The following is an 18,637-nucleotide window of genomic DNA, read 5'->3' on the forward strand; positions in this document are numbered from 1 at the left end:
GGCAAAAATGTGTTGTTAGAATCTCCTCACTTTTTGTGGCGAATGTTCTAGTAGGGCGGCACGGTGCCGCAGCTGGTAAAGCGTCGGCTTCACAGTTCTGAGGACCCGGGTTCGATCCCACCCCCGCCTGCGTGGGTTTTCTCCAGGCACTCCACTTTCCTCCCACATCCCAAAAACAGGCAACATTAATTAGAGACTCTAAAAGTTCAGGGTGCACCCCGCCTCCTGCCCGTTGACGGCCGGGATTGGCGCCAGCACTCCCCGCGACCCTCGTGAGGATAAGTGGCAAATAAAATGGATGGATGGATGTTCTGGTACAATTTTTTTCTTCTATTTTTAATTAATGTCGAGAAAATATTATTCCCTAAACAGAGTCCATTTTACTACTGTTTTGAGTTTGGGGGTATTTTTTGAGGGGGTGCAAGATTATTATGCTCGTGTGAAAAGAATACATCCAAACATGAGTCAGAAAACAGTGTTTTTGACGACACCGGTGTGAAATCAGAACATTTTCAGATCAGCACTTCGGCCATATTGACGGAGCATTCTGCCGCAAAACAGGCGAGTCATTTAGTGCAGTTAATTGGCACCTCGAAGTTCTGCTGAATCTCCTGACAATAATTTTGCCGGATCAATCGGATACGCTCGACAGCACATGGCCTGTTTTTCATTTGCCGGCTTAAATTGAATATCCATCTGGCCAACGTGTCCGATGTCATCCCGATTCCAGTTTGAGCAGCTGGCTTTCCTGTGGATGGAGCGTCAGAAGTCCGGCGGAAACTACAGCCGGTACCGGGCGCAGACGGAGAAGCACGTGGTTCTGTGCGTCAGCTGCCTCAAGATCGACCTCCTCATGGATTTCCTCAACGAGTTCTTCGCTCACCCTCGACTGCAGGTCCGCCGCCAATTTCGTAATCCTCGCCGGCTGAGGTCAACGCGCGGGATAAATGCAGCAGTTGGCGGGATCACGCCGCCGCTGCCTTGCTCAAGCAGGAGCAGACGCGTGTGTTTGCTCGACATGTGCGTTTGTTAACACCAGAGGTCTTTTCCTACTGGGTGCCAGGTTTTGGTCCAAGAATTAGCCAGGATGAAATATAACAAAATACACCCCCTCGAAATAAATGTTCTTCGCTTTCTCTCCGGTCCAATAGTCTACAAATGTACAGTGTTGCCTTTTTTTTTTTTTTTTTTTTATTATTCAAGATTTGAACAGTCGTTCCAATTGTTTTTCTTTGACGAGAGAATACACATTTTATATACGAGCGCTTGTAGGGTGGCGGTGAACTCAGCTCAGCGCATTTCACAACAGGCAGCATATTGGTAAATATTGAACAAGTGTATTGAGAATTTGAAAAGACATGCTATTTGGTCAGGGAAGAGGAATATGATACATTTTTGTTTAAAACGTCTACGTATGTGTGTGTAGGATTACTACGTGGTGATCCTGTGCCCGGCAGAAATGGATGTCCAGGTTAGAAGAGTACTTCATGTTCCTCTGTGGGCCCAGAGAGTCATCTACCTGCAGGGGTCTGCTCTCAAAGACCAGGACCTGATGAGAGCCAAGTGAGTCGCTGCTGCAACATACAAAAAAAAAAAAAAAAAAAAATCATCACAACTCTTCCTTTTGTTTGTTGGGCCACTTTTTTAACATTTCCTCGTCACGTGTCGCTAATTACCGCAGGCAGTCAAATGGAAGCTGCTTATTGTTGTTAATACACCTGCTTGACCTCCGGCTGGCTTTTTGTCCCCGCGCCTCCCATCTCCTCCATCAAAGACACACTGTTTGCTATCTGCTTTTGTCGAGTCCTGGAGTAAAATAACAAAGCCCCTCCCCCCTTTCCTGTGTCCTCTCTCGATTCTCTCCCTCTCGCTCTTACTAACCGCCTGAAGGATGGATGACGCCGAGGCCTGCTTCATCCTCAGTAACCGGTTTGAAGTGGACCGTATCGCTGCTGTAGGTTACACTTGGCTTTCCTAACCACTCATTTTGCTTTTCACAAATCCCCAGTCTTGAAATGGCGTACGCTAGCCGCTACAACAGCTATGACAATTGTTATTAACAATAAACGATAGCCCCCGATTCACCTCACCGAGTACATTTGTAAAGGAAATACCGTTTGGTACATACACACGCCGCAGCTGTGTAAAAGCCGCAAGTGCCCACATTGAAACACGAGATATTTACAAAGAAAGACGGTACAAAGAAAGAGATTGATGCTAGCGCTAACGCTAGCACTAACACTATCACTAACAGGGCCGGTTAAAATAAAACTTACCGGTAAATATCACTGAGACATGCCAGCTACACAGCAACAACACGGTGGCACAGCGCTAACCCTTGCGCAGCACTAACAGGGCCGGTAAAAGTCACTTCGTCTGTACTTATATTCCAGCGGTTTCATTCTTACCTTTTCCGCTCGAGTGCGCCCCTTGCGGCCGTTGGAAGAAATACACAAATTAGCCGCATCCCCGCATAATCCACAGGGCTGAAAGCGTGCTTGTATGCCCGTGAGTATTTTATTATCTGTCTACACGTGTTACTCCGTTTGTGTTCAAATATCGGTTACTCAAATGGTTGTACTACAGCGACGCCAAAGTCATTTGTTACGCCATCTATGGCATTTTGGTAGCACTAAGCTAAATTGACTGTGAGGGTTTTAAAAACACAACATCATTTGCTTTGTTTTAGATTTAGTTTGACAGTAATTGCTTATTGCAAAGAGAGCTGAATTGAGCTCACAAAGCAAAAAAAAAAACCTCCCTCATATCTCACAGCCGCACTATATCAAGAGTTTAACAACTGACACACACATCTTCCACCCTGTCGTCAGTGTCAAAGAAGGATTTTTAACGTAACCCCAGAGTTTTCTGTAAAAAGCAAAGGCGGATACATTTCAGACCTCCGTGTGACGACACGACACGAGGTCATCCCGGGACTGCCGGGACCCGAAAATGCCGTGCGCACTACACGATCGTTCCGCGCGAGCGGTGGTTGATGAGGATTATTACGGCAGCTCTGCAATCTGATGCAGCTAATGAAAAAGACATGGCTTCATTTCAGTCTTGTGTCACCCTCACGCCACCAATTTCACCGCCGCCCGTCTCCAATTTGGCCAGGATCATCAGACCATCCTGCGGGCCTGGGCGGTGAAAGACTTTGCTCCCAACTGCCCGCTATACGTGCAGATCCTCAAACCGGAGAACAAGTTCCACGTCAAGTTTGCAGGTGGGTATTACAGATGGAGGTTGTTTTTCTGGCACCATTTCTTGGGCACAAAAGCAAAAATGCACTTGACTTTAACATTGAATGAAGAACAGTGTCTGGCAGGCTGGAAAGTGTATCACTTAGAAATTGAAAAGATAAGACAAAGATTCTGCCTCCTCAAGAGAGGTAAAAACGGGGGGGGGGGGATATTGGATCTCAGAATTACAGCTATAAAAGAAAATGTTATTTCTCCATTCGTATTTCTGTCCTTTCCATTTGACCAGGCTTCAGTCAAACCCGCGATATGTTTGTGTGTTTATAACAGACCGAGAGCTGCACACACATGCTGGTAGTTTTGTTCTTAAAAAAAAAACAACAAAAAAAAAACCCCACATAATTCTGTTGCCAACAACGGGCAACACAAATGTTCGCAGCTCATTCAACTTTCTTCTACTTTAGAAGGGTGTGCAGGGTCCTTTTTGTGACCAATTATTGTTCCATCCATCCAACCATTTTCGGAGCCGCTTGTCCTCACAATCCCAGCTATCAGAGGGCAGGAGGCGGCGGTACGCCCTGAAACGGTTGCGAGACAATTGCGGGGCACATGGAGACAGACAACAGGCGCACTCACAATCACACTTAAGGGCAATTTACACTTTCCAATTCTTCTTCTTCTACTTTCGGCTTGTCCCGTTCGGGGTCGCCACAGCGTGTCATCTTTTTCCATCTAAGCCTATCTCGTGCATCTTCCTCTCTAACAATCACAATGTTCTTCATGTCCTCCCTCACAACATCCATCGACCTTTTCTTTGGTCTTCCTCTCGCTCTCTCTTCCTTGGCAGCTCCATCCTCGTCACCCTTCTACCAATATACTCACTCTCTCGCCTCTGAACACGTCCAAACCGTCAAAGTCTGCTCTCTCGAACCTTGTCTCCAAAACATCCAACTTTGTTCTGTCCCTCTAATGAGCTCATTTCTAATCCTATCCATCCTGCTCACTTTGAGCGAGAACCTCAACATCTTCATTTCTGCCACCTCCAGTTCTGCTTCCTGCATATTTCCAATTAATGCACGTTTTCAGGATGTGGGAGGAAAGCGGACCGCCTGGAGAAAACCCACACAGGCACAGGGGAGAGCCTGCAAACTCCACAAAGGTGGGGCCGGGATTTGAACCCCGGTCCTCAGAACTGTGAGGCCAACACCCTAACAGGTCGCTCCACCGTGCCGCCCCAATTACTGTTCTAGAGTTTCAAAGAAACCCGAATCCTTCATCAAAAGGATTTGAAAAGGCGTTTGTTGAGGCCTGCCAATAAATAAGGCTCAATGGTTGATGCATGAAGTGCTCTGCCGCAGATTACGCAGCGCAGCCCTCTATGATGCCTGGCCAGTCAACAATGAACACAACACAATTAAGAATTACACATCGGGGGGGGGGGGGGGGGGGGAGTGCGCGCAAGGTCGGCGCATTGATCGGCTTACTACAAACATTAATCGCTCTGTTGCTTTCGCCTCTCCTGAGGAAGGAAGTGTGGTCACAGGTAGAGGCAAACCGGCTTTTGTGTTTGTCCACTCGGCTCCCAATCGGCGTTGCGCTCCCCCCCCCCACCCCCACCGCCCCCGCCCCCTCCACTGAAGCGAATGAAAGGCGGATCAGTAATATGTGCAATTGTGCACTGACCCTATCACACCTAAAAGCACGTCGATAGTGGAAATAAGCGTGACAGTTCGACCAGTAAACATTTGTACCACAATACCCAGAAAAAAAAATATTGCAGGTGTGTATGGATTCCATATGAGCTGAAGATGTAAATGTCAAGATTCAAGATTGCAAAAAGATGACCTTTAAAGATATTAATCCATTGACAAGCCATACAAGGATAAAAGCTGAACGTGGAGCTATTATAGGGCTTGATTTCCATCCCTCAAGAAATAATCGGCGCAAAAGTGTTCCACAGGTCTTCAATTTGACTCAAAGGGAAATTTTCTAACTTTTCCAGTGGAAATTGTATGTCCCGATCTGTCAAGGATGTGCCCCTAAAGGTACAAAGATCTACTTTTTGTGAAGAGGAAGAAAGGACACGTTGAAAAAAGTCTGAATTGGGAACATTTTGTCTCTTGTAATGTTGTTTCTGTTGATCAGCACACAACGGAACTTCTGGTAATTGCTGTTGAAATGCCAGGCACATATTTCTGCCTGCTACTTAAGATTTGTGCGTTTGGGACTAACGATAGAACCAACGAATTTGGGACGCGGAATACGAATGAACAATTGATTTGGCTTGTGAGAACTCATGTTGGATAGACCGGGTTGGCTACAACAACGAAGAAGGTGACGAGTGCGGACTGACGACATTGAAGGGTACATGATGACGGCGAATGAACTTTACAAGGACATATAGGAGAACCTGCTGCTGACTGGAGGGATTAAATTATTCTCCTGGGGCCTGAGGCCACCTTCCCCGTTTGAAGCGGAATCGGCGCTGTTCAGGCAAGGCCAAATCAAGTCAACTCTCTTCGGTCGGTCTTTGAGAATGTCACGTGGGCCTCCAGAACACCTCACCGCGTCAAACCTCTGAAGAAAAGCAAATCTAGCTCGGCCCTGTTTGCTCCAGACCGAGACTGCCATTGGTTGGACTGCCATTTGTTGCCAGAGGATAAAGATCTTTTATTTTGGAGACCCCCTGACATTTTCTGCAGAGCAAGCAGACTTTGACATTTACATTTCACAGAGGAAATATCTCAGCGATCACTTAATGGATTTGGATGCGATTTAATGACTTCAGTGCAAGCTGAGCGCTGAAGGATGTTTGCGGTTTGACGACGTCGCGAAAGGGTGCAGTGTGTCACGTGTCATTCATACACACACACACACAAAAATGCACTGACAAAGGTTGGCAGCTGACACTCGGCTGACTTCCGCAACTGTGATCCCGTTGTCCTCTGCGTCCGCAGATCATGTTGTGTGCGAGGAAGAGTTTAAGTACGCCATGCTGGCTTTGAACTGCGTGTGCCCCGGTACCTCGACACTCATTACCCTGTTGATCCACTCCTCCAGAGGACAGTAAGTTCGATTCCCGCGATTATTTTCTCTTCAACACGCAGCCATTCTTACAAATACAGATTGGGTACACTTGATCCAATATGAGAGCACTAGATAACAAATAATGGTCACTTTTTTATTGATACTGTCAATGTTTATGAGTGTGGTTGTTGTTTGTAGTCGCGTAGAACTGCACTGAGAGCTGCTGTTGCTCGACAGAATATTAGAAAAAGCTCTCAATAGGATACACTGCAGCACTACACAACTGAAAACTCCAAAATTGCAAGTATTGGACAGGTTCTCATGAGATTGTCTCAGCGAACCTGTATTGAGATGAACTTTTTGGGGGTTTTCCAGAACTGCACCCCAGGAGGCCTTTAAACAGCGAGGAGGAGCATTTCAAGCCCTCAACAGGTAAGACTGCTCCTAAACTCAGACACTTAATAGCTGAGATTTTCACATTGCGTGCCCCCCTCCAAGAGTTTTCTCCTCGGACTGTGCAGCGGTACAGACTGTTGCGGCCATTGAGTCCATGCGTACTTCTGAAGACTTGCCTTGCGGCTTTCTGGCCAAAGGAATGATGCACGACCAGGACTTAATGAATTAAGTTAATCAATGTTTCACCAACTTCAAAGCCACTTTAACACTTTTTTTATATGAGGCATTTTGTTGTTGTTTTTGTCACAGGCCACCCACATTCACACTGCCCCCACAGCCTTTCTTCCTGTTATCACCCTGGTGGCTTCCCCATCTCAAGCCGTATACCTCTGAGAACACGGCTGTCCACTCGTTCAATGCGTACGCGGGCTCCATTCTTCTGACAAAGGGGCCCATCCTCGTCAGTGTACTGATTAAAGTATTGATCAAGGCCCTCTGACAAAAATGTCACAGATTCTCCAGCCACGAGTGGAAAAGACGGTCGTTGTTGTGCGGGAAGCTTTGTGTTGGGCTCTTAAAAAGGTCAACCTCAGCCCACGCGGGCAGTCGTTGTTTTTACAGGGAAGGCGGCGCCTGCGCTGCCGACCAGTGGCATCGAACGTACCGCCGCTGCTCAGCCAATGAGGTGCACCACATCCGTCTGGAGGAGAGCAAATTTTTCGGGGAATACCAGGGCAAGAGTTTCACCTTTGCATCCTTTCATGCTCACAAGAAGTAAGTGAAGAAAACTGTAAAAATCCCAGAAAACCGGTGGAGAGCAGAGCCGGAGTGTCTCTGTGGCAACAGGTATGGAGTGTGCTTGATCGGAGTACGGCGGCTGGACACCAGCAACATCCTGCTGAACCCCGGCCCCTGTCATATCATGGGAGCCTCTGACATTTGCTTTTACATCAACATCTCCAAAGAGGAGAACTCGGCATTTGTCCGCGGCCAGAGGGAGCCATCGTGGGCCAGCGTGGGGAGCAACGCCAGGGGGGTTCACCAGAGCATTTACCACGGACTCACCCGCCTGCCAGTCCACAGCATTATTGCCAGCATGGGTCAGTGAGCCAGGCTTGGTATTCATTTACACACTTGGCTCCCATTTGCAGTCTCAGTTGACTATTAGTCCATCACAACAGGAAGTCATCCAAGTTAGTGTCCAACTCACAAACTACTGTCGATTAAACAAGGGATTAAGACAGGAAGAACATATGCACTTGGTCCCCAGCTTTCACTCTGTGAAATATAAAATATCATACGGAAGGTGTCAGATGCTACTGGCCTCTCTACTGACCTTTAGCGGTCCTCCTCGCACTCAAAGATTGGATGGCAGCACCTGATCCAGTTGAAACATTTCAACGAATTTTTGATTATTTTCAGGAGAACCTTTGTCCATTCATCCTCTCAACATGACTGATATTGGACAACAAGGGTGCCCCCACTCTATAGTTTTTCCAAAGGGTATTCAGGTCAGGATCGTCTAGTTCTTATTGATCCAAATTTTTGGGAGCAGAATTCTCCAAAATTAATGACAATACAACTGAACTTTTGTGACAGACAATTGCACCCATGCAACAGAAACTGGCACTTGAGTTGATTTGTGGCATCGATGAGTCAGACAGTGACGCCTATAAGTTACCCGCTAACCTGCAGTAAGATGCAAATACTGGAACCAATGAGACACTGCAAATCGGTTTTACCAAATGAGGTTTGAGGTTTTACAAACACACCATCTGGTGGAGAACGGTTGAAGTGTTCATAAATTACTGTGACTTCCTGCCTTTTTCAGGTACAGTCGCGATTGATCTTCAGGACTCCAGCGACAGCAGCCCGGAAGCTCCAGTTCCAGGCAGCGGCGGCCCCAGCAGCAGCAGAGGAAGTAGAAGGAGCTCCAGGACGGAGATGAGCGGGGCCAACACTTTGGCCTTACCCGCCCTGAGTGACGCCATCGAGGAGAGGCGGCACAGCATCGCGCCCGTCCTGGAGTTGGTGGACGGCGTGAGCAACCCGACCTTTGACCTGCTGGGAGACCAGTCGGAGGACGAGGCAGGGGAGGAGAGCAAGGACGACGACGGCGACAAAGACGAGAGCGCCCACTGGTGGGGTCGGCACTGCGAGTGAGTACTTGAAAGACGAGGTTTGAGATCATTTGTCGATCGAGGCTAACTGTCAGCGTGTGCGCCAGGTGGGTGAAGGGCTACCCGCTCAACTCTCCATACATTGGCAGCTCTCCGGCTCTTTGCCACCTTCTCCAAGAAAAAATGCCTTTTTGCTGCCTGCGCATGGACAAGGTAGGCGCTTTCAACAGATCGCGATGAACCGTACACCGACTGAGCGGCTGCTTCCTCCTCGCCCAACAGGCTTGTCACCATATCCCATTTGAAGATGCCCGCTCCTATGGCTTCAAAAATAAACTCATCATCGTCTCAGCGGAGAGCGCGGGCAACGGCCTGTACAATTTCATCGTCCCTCTCCGGGCCTACTACCGGCCCAGAAAGGACCTGAACCCTATCGTGCTGCTTCTGGAGAGCATGTGAGATGATGGGTCTTCCTTTTGGCTATTTGCTGTGGCTATTTTTGTCAGCAAAAACGATATGTAATGCTCCTCGGAAAGGCTACTGTGAGCTTCGCCGCCATACTATAAATCTTAGTCGCACAGGGTGGTAAAAACGTGGTCCGCTTCTCCAGCGGGGGAGAATAAGTGAGCTATTTTTGGCCACAGTAAACATGATTTGTGAAATGCTGAATGCTTTCAGGCCACTGTGCTCAATGATGCTGCGTCACATTTTGTAGCTTGTACAAAAATAGCAAGACGGAAATGCAATAAAATGCTGAGTCACTCCAGACTAGTGATGTGCTTTATCATCCTTCGAATTGGCATCACTCAAGTCAAACTGACACATGTTTGTGTTTTGATTGATTCAGACCTGAGGCAGACTTCCTGGAGGCTATCTGCTGGTTCCCCGTGGTTTTCTACACAGTGGGGTCCATGGACAAGTAAGGCACATCAAAAAGGTCTCTCATCAGACTTCATGAGTCATAGCAGAAAGGCTTGCATTACCTAAATGGCATCCATAACGTAGATAACACTGCCCATTTGACATCAAGTTAAAAAAAATGGTGACAGACGTTGGCACCTTTCTGGCGGAAGGTGAAACCTTTGGCACATATGACACGGAACGCTAAACTTTAGTAACAGAGATGCCTCAAAGGTGACAGTGTCTTCCACTTTTGGGACTGTGTTCATCTATGAGTCTAAACTAAAAGGCAGCATAACATGACATAGCATGACAGATAGACAGCATAACACGTCCCCTGTGCAGCAGAGTGGCACCTGTGACAGTCGCACCCACGCAACAGATACTGGCACCTTCGTGGCAGATACTAAATGGTCAAGGTCAAACAGTCGCACCTATGTCACAGCTTGGACTTATGTTTCAGATAGTGACACCTCTGGCAAGAGAGTGAGACTTGTGTGATTGTGGGAGCAATGAGTCAGTCGTACCCGAGTCCGAAGTCCATGTGTGACACATACTGATAATTGTGTGTCAAATAGTGGCAACAATATAAAAGTGGCACCTTTGTGGTAGATAGTGGCATTGATGGCAGATATACTCGGCCCTCTGAGTAAAATTGTTGTATCTAGAAAACATCTTCTTTTCGTTTCGGCTTCACAGCACGTCATCTATTTCCATCTATGCCCATCTCCTGCGTCTTCCTTTCCAACACCCACTCTCCGAATGTCCTCCCTCACAACACCTTGTCTCAAAAACCTCCAACTTTGCCTGTCCGTCTAATGAGCTCAATTCTAATCCTATCCGAGCGAGAACCTCAACATCTTCATTTCTGCCGCCTCCAGTTCTGCTTCCTGTTGTCTCTTAAAGTGCCACCGTCTCTAATCCGTCCATCCTGGCCGGCCTCACCACTGTTTTATAGACTTTGCCCTTCATCCTAGCGGAGAGTCTTCTGTCACATAGAACACCAGACACCTTCCGCCAACTGTTCCACCCCGCTTGGACCCCGTTTCTTCACTTCCTTACCACGCTCAACATTGCTCTGGATTGTTGACCCCAAGTATTTGAAGTCGTCCACCCTCGCCATCTCTTCTCCCTGGAGCTACACTCTTCCCCCTCCGCCCGTCTCATGCACGCACATATATATTCTGTTTTTACTTCGGCTAATCTTCATTCCTCTCCTTTCCAGTGCATGTCTCCATCTTTCAAATTGTTCCTCCGCCTGCTCCCTGATTTCACTGCAGATCACAATATCATCTGCAAATATCATGTTCCAAGGGGATTCCATTCTAACCTCATCTGTCAGCCTATCCATTACCACTGCAAACAGGAAGGGGCTCAGAGCTGATCCCTGATGCAGTCCCACGTCCACCTTAAATTCCTCTTGTTGTATCTATAAAACTAAGAAATTAAAATATTTCCATACTCAACCCTTCAGTTTACCTTGCTTTTAGCTCCAATCCATAGCAGATTTTGTAGCTTGTACTCTTATGTATTATTTGCTCTCCCAAAAGTTTAGACAGCTTGTTGCGTTGTGGAGTGACGTTTGCCGACACCATGGTGGTGGTTGACAAGGAGAGCTCGATGATTGCCGAGGAGGACTACATGGCTGACGCAAAGACCATCGTCAATGTCCAGACCCTCTTCAGGTCTGGATCAAGCATTTGCGTGTCCGCTGAAAGTCTACGGTGTTTCTGACTGACAGTTGTCATCGTTGTCTGCGTTGCGTCCAGACTGTTCCCAGCTCTGAGTATCATCACCGAGCTCACGCACCCGGCCAATATGCGCTTCATGCAGTTTAAAGTCAAAGACCACTACTCCCAAGCTCTGTCCAAGTTGGAAAAGGTAAATGTGACTTCAACTCATGTTACAAATATAATAAAACCATTGTAGGAAGAGGTCTGCACACACACACACACACACACACATCGCCAGGCAAAGGCACAAATGTGAAGTAGATTCAAATCCAACAAATTCGCTCAATACTGTTTATTTCATCTTATCAAGATCTAGTTTGAGCAGAAAACATGTTTGCGTGTCTGTCTATGTGGATGCGTGTGCACGTCACCTGCAGAAGGAAAGGGAGAGAGGATCCAACCTGGTGTTTATGTTCCGTCTGCCCTTTGCGGCAGGCAAAGTGTTCAGTGTCAGCATGCTTGACACACTCCTGTACCAGGTAAAAATAAAAAACTTACTCATTTGAGCAAAAAAAAAAAAGTATGTTCAAACCTATTTACCGTTCCTTCACTGTGGACAGTCGTTTGTCAAGGATTACATGATCTCCATCACCAGGCTGCTACTCGGCCTCGACTCCATGCCCGGTTCAGGATTCCTCTGCGCTGTAAGAGGACGACTTGAACGCCGAGCGGTTGCACTGTAAAGTGGAACAGACGACGAGTGCGTTGTTTTGTCTTCTAGATGAAAATCACAGAGGATGACTTGTGGATACGGACGTACGGGAGGCTCTACCAGAAGCTGTGCTCCTCCACGGGAGATATTCCAGTTGGCATCTACAGAACAGAAGCCCACAAGCTTCCGGTGTCAGAGGTGCGGTGCAGTTGAGAACGACCTAGCATCTTTGTTGTTGTGCTTGCTTTACCTCAAACACAACTTAACTGCGTGTGTCAGGTTTATGTTTTAGTCTTCATTTTCACCCCACCGTAACAATAACACGAGGACGAAAGTACAGAACGGGTTGATTATGGACAGGCAGGTAATAAAATAATTAAGTGGTTGTTTTATTCCACACTTAATTGATGGGACGAAACTCCGGAGACCCAACTATTTATCGACACGTAATAAAGACATTTTTTTTATATAAGATATCCCCTTTTATGGCTGTGGGTCATAAATTGTGCACACATCAAATTTTCAACTCACCCTCATATTTTTGTGTTATTCATCCATCATCTACCCGGGGGAAGTAGCTTCAGCAGGGATTCCCAGACTTCCCTTTTCCCCAGCCACTTCTTCCAGCTGTTCCGGAGGGATGCCGAGGTGTTCCCAAGCCAGCCGAGAGACATGGTCTCTCCAGCGTGTCCTGGGTCATCCTCGGGGTCTCTTTCCGGTGGGACATGCCCGGAAAACCTCACCAGGGAGGCGTCCGGGAGGCATTCGAATCAGATGCCCCAGCCGCCTCATCTGGCGCCTCTCAATGCGCAGGCGCAGTGGCTCGACAACTCATCCCAGATGACGGAGCTTCTGTAAGGGAGAGCCCGGACACCCTGCGGAAGGAACTAATTTCAGCCGCTTATATTCGGGATCTTGTTCTTTCAGTCACGACCCACAGCTCATGCCCATAGGTGAGGGTAGGAACATAGAAAGACTTCGCCTTTGGACTTAGCTCCCTCTTTAGCACAACGGACCGATACAAAGTCGCTGCACCGATCCGTCTGTCGATCTCCCGCGCCGTTCTTCCCTCACTCGTGAACAAGACCCCAAGATACTTGAACTCCTCCATTTGGGGCGGGATCTTATCCCCAACCCGGAGAGGGGACGCCACCCTTTTCCGACTGAGGACCGGGTTTGGAGGTGCTGATTCTAATCCCAGCCACTTCACACTCGGCTGCGAATCGCTCCAGTGAGAGCTGGAGATCGCGGCTTGATGAAGCCAACAGAGCCACATCATCTGCAAAGAGCAGAGATGCGATGCTCAGGCCACCAAACCGCCCGGCAAACCATTATGTTATTATCATTGTCAAATGAACCATTTGGTTCTGAACAGTCGTGACAGACAGCTTGCATCGCAACAAGTTCCACTTCTACTAAGAATAACAATGTTCTCCTTGCTTTTGTGTGAAAGGGAAGTGTATTCCCTTAAAAAGGGCCAAAATTTGACTTCCGAGACTCATTCTATCCATACTACTTTTCGGCATTCAAGCATTCATCCAATCATTACCGTTATAACCGTTCCCCTCATTAGGTGAGCGAGCACTTATCCGAGCTGACATTCACACTCACACTGGCAACTGTAGACTATTTTTATAGGAACCAAATGGGAGGGAAACAAAAGCTGTATCTAATACTCTAAGAGGGAAAATGAGTACGTGGTTCCATTTCAGTCACAGGTGTCCATCACAGTGGAAGACTACGAGGACACCAGAGAACCCAGGGAGCCCCTGCTGTCCCGGAGCGGCGCTCACCGCAACTCTACCTCCTCAGAGCCCGTCTCGACCTCGTCTCACTCCTCGGACCACCCGCTGCTCCGCAGGAAGAGCATGCAGTGGGCGCGGCGGCTGAGCAGGAAGGGCGGCCGGAGCTCGGGAGGGGCCAAGGGCGGCGCCGGCAGCGCGGCCGAGAGGATTAGCCAGCAGAGACTGACCCTGTTCAAACGCTCGGAAAGGCAGGAACTCAATGCGCTTGTCAAGACCAGGATGAAGCACTTGGGTCTCTCTCCAACTGGGTTCAGTAAGTCTGCCGCACGTTGGGAATTGGTGCTCGCAAACTCTTTCAATTTACATTTGTCCTCCTGTTAGCTTTTAGCCATAGCGCACGTGGAGTTCCCGCTTCCTAATCCACCTGGCACTTTCTTCTCATTTCAGATGGCATGACGGACCAAGGCAACAGACTGTGTTACATCCTTATCAACCCCTCTCCAGACACCAGACTGGAGCTGCACGATGTCGTGTGAGTAAATGAATGACAGAAGAAACGCATTGGGTACTTGGCATTCGTAATAACCCACTGAGTAGGGTTGGGTTTTTCACGTTGATTTCCATTTTTATAAAGTCCTCTGAGGCCCTTGCTACATTTTTTTTTTTTTTCGGTTTACCCAGCATTCTTCCATTTTCTATACCGCTGGTCTTGTGGACTGGGTACCATCAGAAATATGCTTATAGGTGTGGTGGGGAGATGGTGTGCGGGTTAAGGCAATACTTTTTTTTTCTACTTTTGGTAGAAGCACTTCTTGCACTACACTCTGTGTATGTGGCGCATGAATACATCACCAAACACAAACATCCCACAATCTCCACAGTGATCAAACAAACTGAGAACAGGGAGTCCTCGGTCTACGACTGAGACCCGTTACTACCGTAGTGACTTAACTCGAATTTCGACTTAAGTCGGATTCCACCATTAAAGTCAGAATTGACATCAAAATACTTTGTATAAAAAACAAATACATTGAAACAAACAAGATGATGTACTTAGCAATACTGCTGAAAAGGTGAATGGAGAAGAAGAAGAAGGGGAGGCGGCGCTTAGCTATCGCCAAGGAACCTGGTCGGTCCTCAATCCTCTCCATCTCGACAAGTATCAAAGAACCTTGTTTTGCGATCATCGTGTCCGACATAGGAACGGAACCCTTCACGTGCGCTAAAATACGGGCTTTGTCGTTAATAATTGTCACCACGGTCGACCGACTGAGGCCTCGGTGGTGTTGGTGTCTCTCCTTCCTCCGATCTTTTTATGATCTTGAACTTCGTTTCCATGGTAATGGATTTTCTTTTAGCTGCAGAAGCATGACTAAAACGCACAGCTTTCTTCTTTGGAGGTGATAATGTCTAAAAGGGAGGGGGAAAAATGCGAAGATACTCCGCCGCACAAACACGGACAAGCATGAGCCAGACAAAATGGCGGAGGGGGGGGGGGGGGACGGGCGTTGTCAAGTCAAAACGTCTCAAGTCGAGACCGTTTTAACCCGAAGACTCCCTGTAAGTGCCGCTTATCAGAGGTTTAACCAACAAACTCATTGCGGCTCTGCTTACGTTTTGGCTTTGACATGGTCATCACACCCATGGGGGAAATGGACAGTGTGGTCCAGCCAGTCTTGAAAGCGGCTTTTGATCTTCACCAAGCCTATCCTATCATATCATGGGTAGAGAAACTGGGTGTGTTGCCCGTTATTTTGCAATTAATAGAAGTGTAGAAGGCCTTGCTCACAGATATAGTTGTAGAAATGGCCTAATAACTGAAGGTTTATTTGGTTATTTCAATTTCATACTGGATTGGTGGGCAGCCACGAAAGAGATCGAACTATTTCATAGTAATTTACCAAGAAACAGCGACCTCTACTGCCTCCAGTGGCAATTACAGCCGTGGTTCCTTGGCATGATTCAGGCAATGTCCTCACTAGTCTGATTCCCATCCTTAGGTACCTCATCAGACCAGACCCCCTCTCATTGGTACCCAATCAAGGGAGCGGCAGGAAGTGCAGCGCCGGACTCGCAGAGAGCCACAGGTTCGATACCCAGGACAGCACCCATCTGTGAGACATGAAAGGACCAAAAAAAAAAAAAAAGGCAAAACACTGAAAACCTCTTGAGAGAAGCACAGAAGAAAGAGAGAGCGATGCAGTCGGACGATCGGCAACTCTTCTGGAGTTCGGCCACGGCGGACGCACGAGGACCTCGTCTGAGAAGGCCGCGGACGGTTCAGTCCAGGACCTTCTTCATTTTTAAAGCAGAGTTCGGGACACAGAAGTGCATTTAATGACAAAAGAAAACTATGTATTTATGTGTGTATGTTTTAAAATGCAGCACACACCGGTACAATGACAAAAGTATTGGGACACCATATCTGTAGTAGGATCACGTCCGAGCATGGCTTTATGAGTCTTGCTAGATCACGCAGTGACTTGTTTGAAAATTATGATTGATTGATAATAACTATTCTGCGCCAAAAGAGTCAGCTAAGACTCGTTACAGCTCACCATCAGGAAAAACGATACATAAAATGGATGGAAGAATGGATGGATGAATTAAGAATGACGAACCAAGACGCGTATCAATACTTAAGTCTCTGGAGTGTAGACATTTTCATAATGTTTGTAAAACCGAGGGACCGCGGTACTTCCGGTTGGTAGAAAGCGATTGACTAGCATCGCTTTTTGACAACTAGAAGTGACATCGTGGTGAAAAGGTTGATACAGTATTAGCATCAGCGAGTGAAAGCAAGACACTGCCAATTAAACCCAAAACCGGCAACCAAATGGAAGCCAAAGGCGTCTTTTTGTCGGTGTGTTTTTGTCACATTAACTGTTGTTCCGTTTTATTAGCCGTGTACGCACTTTGTGACTGTTCCCTCTTTTTCATGTTTTTTTTTTTTTTTTTCTTCATCATGAAGCAAATGCGGGACCCCTTCAAACGCTCACATTTGGTTTCGCAATCAGTTGTCGATGCCCTTTTGTCCATGAAGGTTCTATTGGCTTGACACGATGCGTCCGAAAGCCTGAATGTGCCATTCCCCCACTCAAAATGAATGCCGCGGCTGTGTGCTTGCTGTAGTTTCGGTGACAGACAAAAAAAAAAAGAACATGTACATATTAAAGTCAGTTAACTTGTCTTTGTTTCTGTGGATTCCATTTAAGACGGGTTATCTTGCTGAGCTTTAATCGTAGCTTTTGAGCAGTCACACCCCAAATTTAAGTCATCGAGGGGTAACTTTTAACACTTGACATTTGAAACTTTCATCTCACTGCTGAGAAATCGACTTTACTGTATGACTGAACATCATTGTTAGGTTTTCTCGAGCATTCCAGACCCCGGATTTTTTTTTTTCAAGCACATTGAGTTACCTTGTGTATGAAATGCGCTACAGAAATACATTTGCTTTCCTTCGAGCTCGCTAAATCAATAAATTTTGAGGAAAAATAACTTTTTTTTTTTTAATTCTGATGAGGCTGCCAAATATAAAATGATTTTAATATATAATGAAGTCATTCTCTGACCCTTAAAAGGTGGAAAACAATAAATATTCTCTTTTTTTTTTGGGGCCTTGCGATACGTTCTCACTCGGAATCTGACGTCACGTACTGGTTGAAAAGTGGACTTGTCACGAGAAAATCCCAAACTTTCAATAGAAATGCCTGGATAAGTAAACTAATAGTTATGAAACTTACTTACCAACTTTATCTGAGCCCGACCGAATTTTACATCAAACAGGTTCTGTCGTACGTATGTTGCTGCTAAATTAGCAAAACTGTACACTGTACTAATTAGGCACCAATGTAGAATGAATGTTTTTATCATTTTGTCTTACATTAGACTACAGTCTAACAAAAGCCAAGCCTTTCAAAGCACGTGCAACACAAAAAAAAAAACACAGAACTGGTCTTTGAACAAACATTATTACATAATAGGCGACGTCTGTGCGTGAAAACACAGCCATGACAGTGGTGTGCCACTACGCAACTGATCACAAAGGCGTCAACCAATTGTCTAGAAGAAAAACAAAACTATGGCAGTGAAGTCTAAATTTTGAAAATTTTTGAGTTGTATTTGAGGGGAAGAACGAAAGACTGTTGAACGAACATTGATTTTATGGTCTCCACGTTCAACCACAATCGCCAAGCGTTCAACCCTCCAATCAATCATTTAACCTGCAGGCGGAGATCGACGTCAAGGTGAGCGTCAAGGGGATGCTCAAAGTCATGGCAACCATGACGGAGAAGCACGACGGGGTCTTCGTGGATTATCAAGGCACCGCCCTTCCTTGGTAGCGTCACACCGCAATACACCCAAGGGCATAAAAAAAATGTAATAATAATAAAAAGATCTTCTGTTCGCTGGACTTGTGTTGGGAATGATTCTCCACATTATGATTTACGCAGCAGTAGTTATATGCGGTGGTACAATTGGTTAGCATGTTGGCCTCACAGTTCTGAGGACCGGGCTTCGAATCCCGGCCCTGCATGTGTGGAGTTTGCTTGTTCTACCCGTGCCTGGGTGGGTTTTCTCCGGGTGGGCACTCCGGTTTCCTCCCACATCCCAAAAACGAGCAACATTAATTGGACACTCTAAATTGCCCCTAGGTGTGATTATGAGTGCAGCTGTTTGTCTCGTTGTGCCCTGCGATTGGCTGGCGACCAGTTCAGGGTGTACCCCGCCTCCTGCCCGTTGACAGCTGGGATAGGGTTGAGCGCTCCCAGTGACCATCGTGAGGATGAGCGGCAAAGAAAATGGATGGATGGATGATATAGCCCAGCAATATGAATCGCTAAACTGCTGAGAATGCAAT

General features: G+C 47.0%; 1 protein-coding gene and 1 long non-coding RNA gene across 32 annotated transcripts in view; one reads left to right on the forward strand and one right to left on the reverse strand.

Moving 5' to 3' along the window:
- kcnt2b (potassium sodium-activated channel subfamily T member 2b) overlaps positions 1-15,913 on the forward strand; it is a 49,044-nt gene extending 33,131 nt beyond the window's left edge. The window contains exons 11-30 of one of the 2 annotated variants that reach the window (XM_061847094.1): positions 731-895; positions 1,427-1,563; positions 1,891-1,954; positions 3,118-3,226; positions 6,158-6,266; positions 6,603-6,659; positions 7,245-7,397; positions 7,470-7,723; positions 8,455-8,782; positions 8,851-8,956; positions 9,026-9,198; positions 9,591-9,662; positions 11,194-11,328; positions 11,413-11,524; positions 11,754-11,855; positions 11,937-12,020; positions 12,098-12,226; positions 13,741-14,086; positions 14,221-14,305; positions 15,774-15,913. In XM_061847094.1, the coding sequence (XP_061703078.1) occupies positions 731-895; positions 1,427-1,563; positions 1,891-1,954; positions 3,118-3,226; positions 6,158-6,266; positions 6,603-6,659; positions 7,245-7,397; positions 7,470-7,723; positions 8,455-8,782; positions 8,851-8,956; positions 9,026-9,198; positions 9,591-9,662; positions 11,194-11,328; positions 11,413-11,524; positions 11,754-11,855; positions 11,937-12,020; positions 12,098-12,226; positions 13,741-14,086; positions 14,221-14,305; positions 15,774-15,891 (2,838 nt within the window). In that variant the 3' untranslated portion in view covers positions 15,892-15,913. Of the gene's footprint in view, positions 1-730; positions 896-1,426; positions 1,564-1,890; positions 1,955-3,117; positions 3,227-6,157; positions 6,267-6,602; positions 6,660-7,229; positions 7,398-7,469; positions 7,724-8,454; positions 8,783-8,850; positions 8,957-9,025; positions 9,199-9,590; positions 9,663-11,193; positions 11,329-11,412; positions 11,525-11,753; positions 11,856-11,919; positions 12,021-12,097; positions 12,227-13,740; positions 14,087-14,220; positions 14,306-15,773 lie in introns of both variants that reach the window. The other variant, XM_061847093.1, reaches the window with a different exon arrangement.
- Positions 1-17,676, reverse strand: part of LOC133514965 (uncharacterized) — a 60,896-nt gene extending 43,220 nt beyond the window's left edge. For 10 of the 30 annotated variants that reach the window (XR_009798912.1, XR_009798927.1, XR_009798928.1 and 7 more), the window contains exons 1-6: positions 17,524-17,676; positions 15,388-15,885; positions 12,137-12,903; positions 11,917-12,053; positions 11,748-11,846; positions 1,436-1,574 (exon numbers count right to left, since the gene is read on the reverse strand). This is a non-coding gene — a long non-coding RNA (uncharacterized LOC133514965). Of the gene's footprint in view, positions 1-1,435; positions 1,575-1,676; positions 1,749-2,276; positions 3,091-11,747; positions 11,847-11,916; positions 12,054-12,136; positions 12,904-15,387; positions 16,069-16,772; positions 16,900-17,523 lie in introns of those variants that run through there. The other 20 variants (XR_009798923.1, XR_009798921.1, XR_009798917.1 and 17 more) reach the window with 19 other exon arrangements.
- Positions 17,677-18,637: the final 961 nt, after the last annotated feature.

This window comes from Syngnathoides biaculeatus, chromosome 16, assembly GCF_019802595.1.
Source record: "Syngnathoides biaculeatus isolate LvHL_M chromosome 16, ASM1980259v1, whole genome shotgun sequence".
Lineage (NCBI taxonomy): Eukaryota > Metazoa > Chordata > Actinopteri > Syngnathiformes > Syngnathidae > Syngnathoides > Syngnathoides biaculeatus.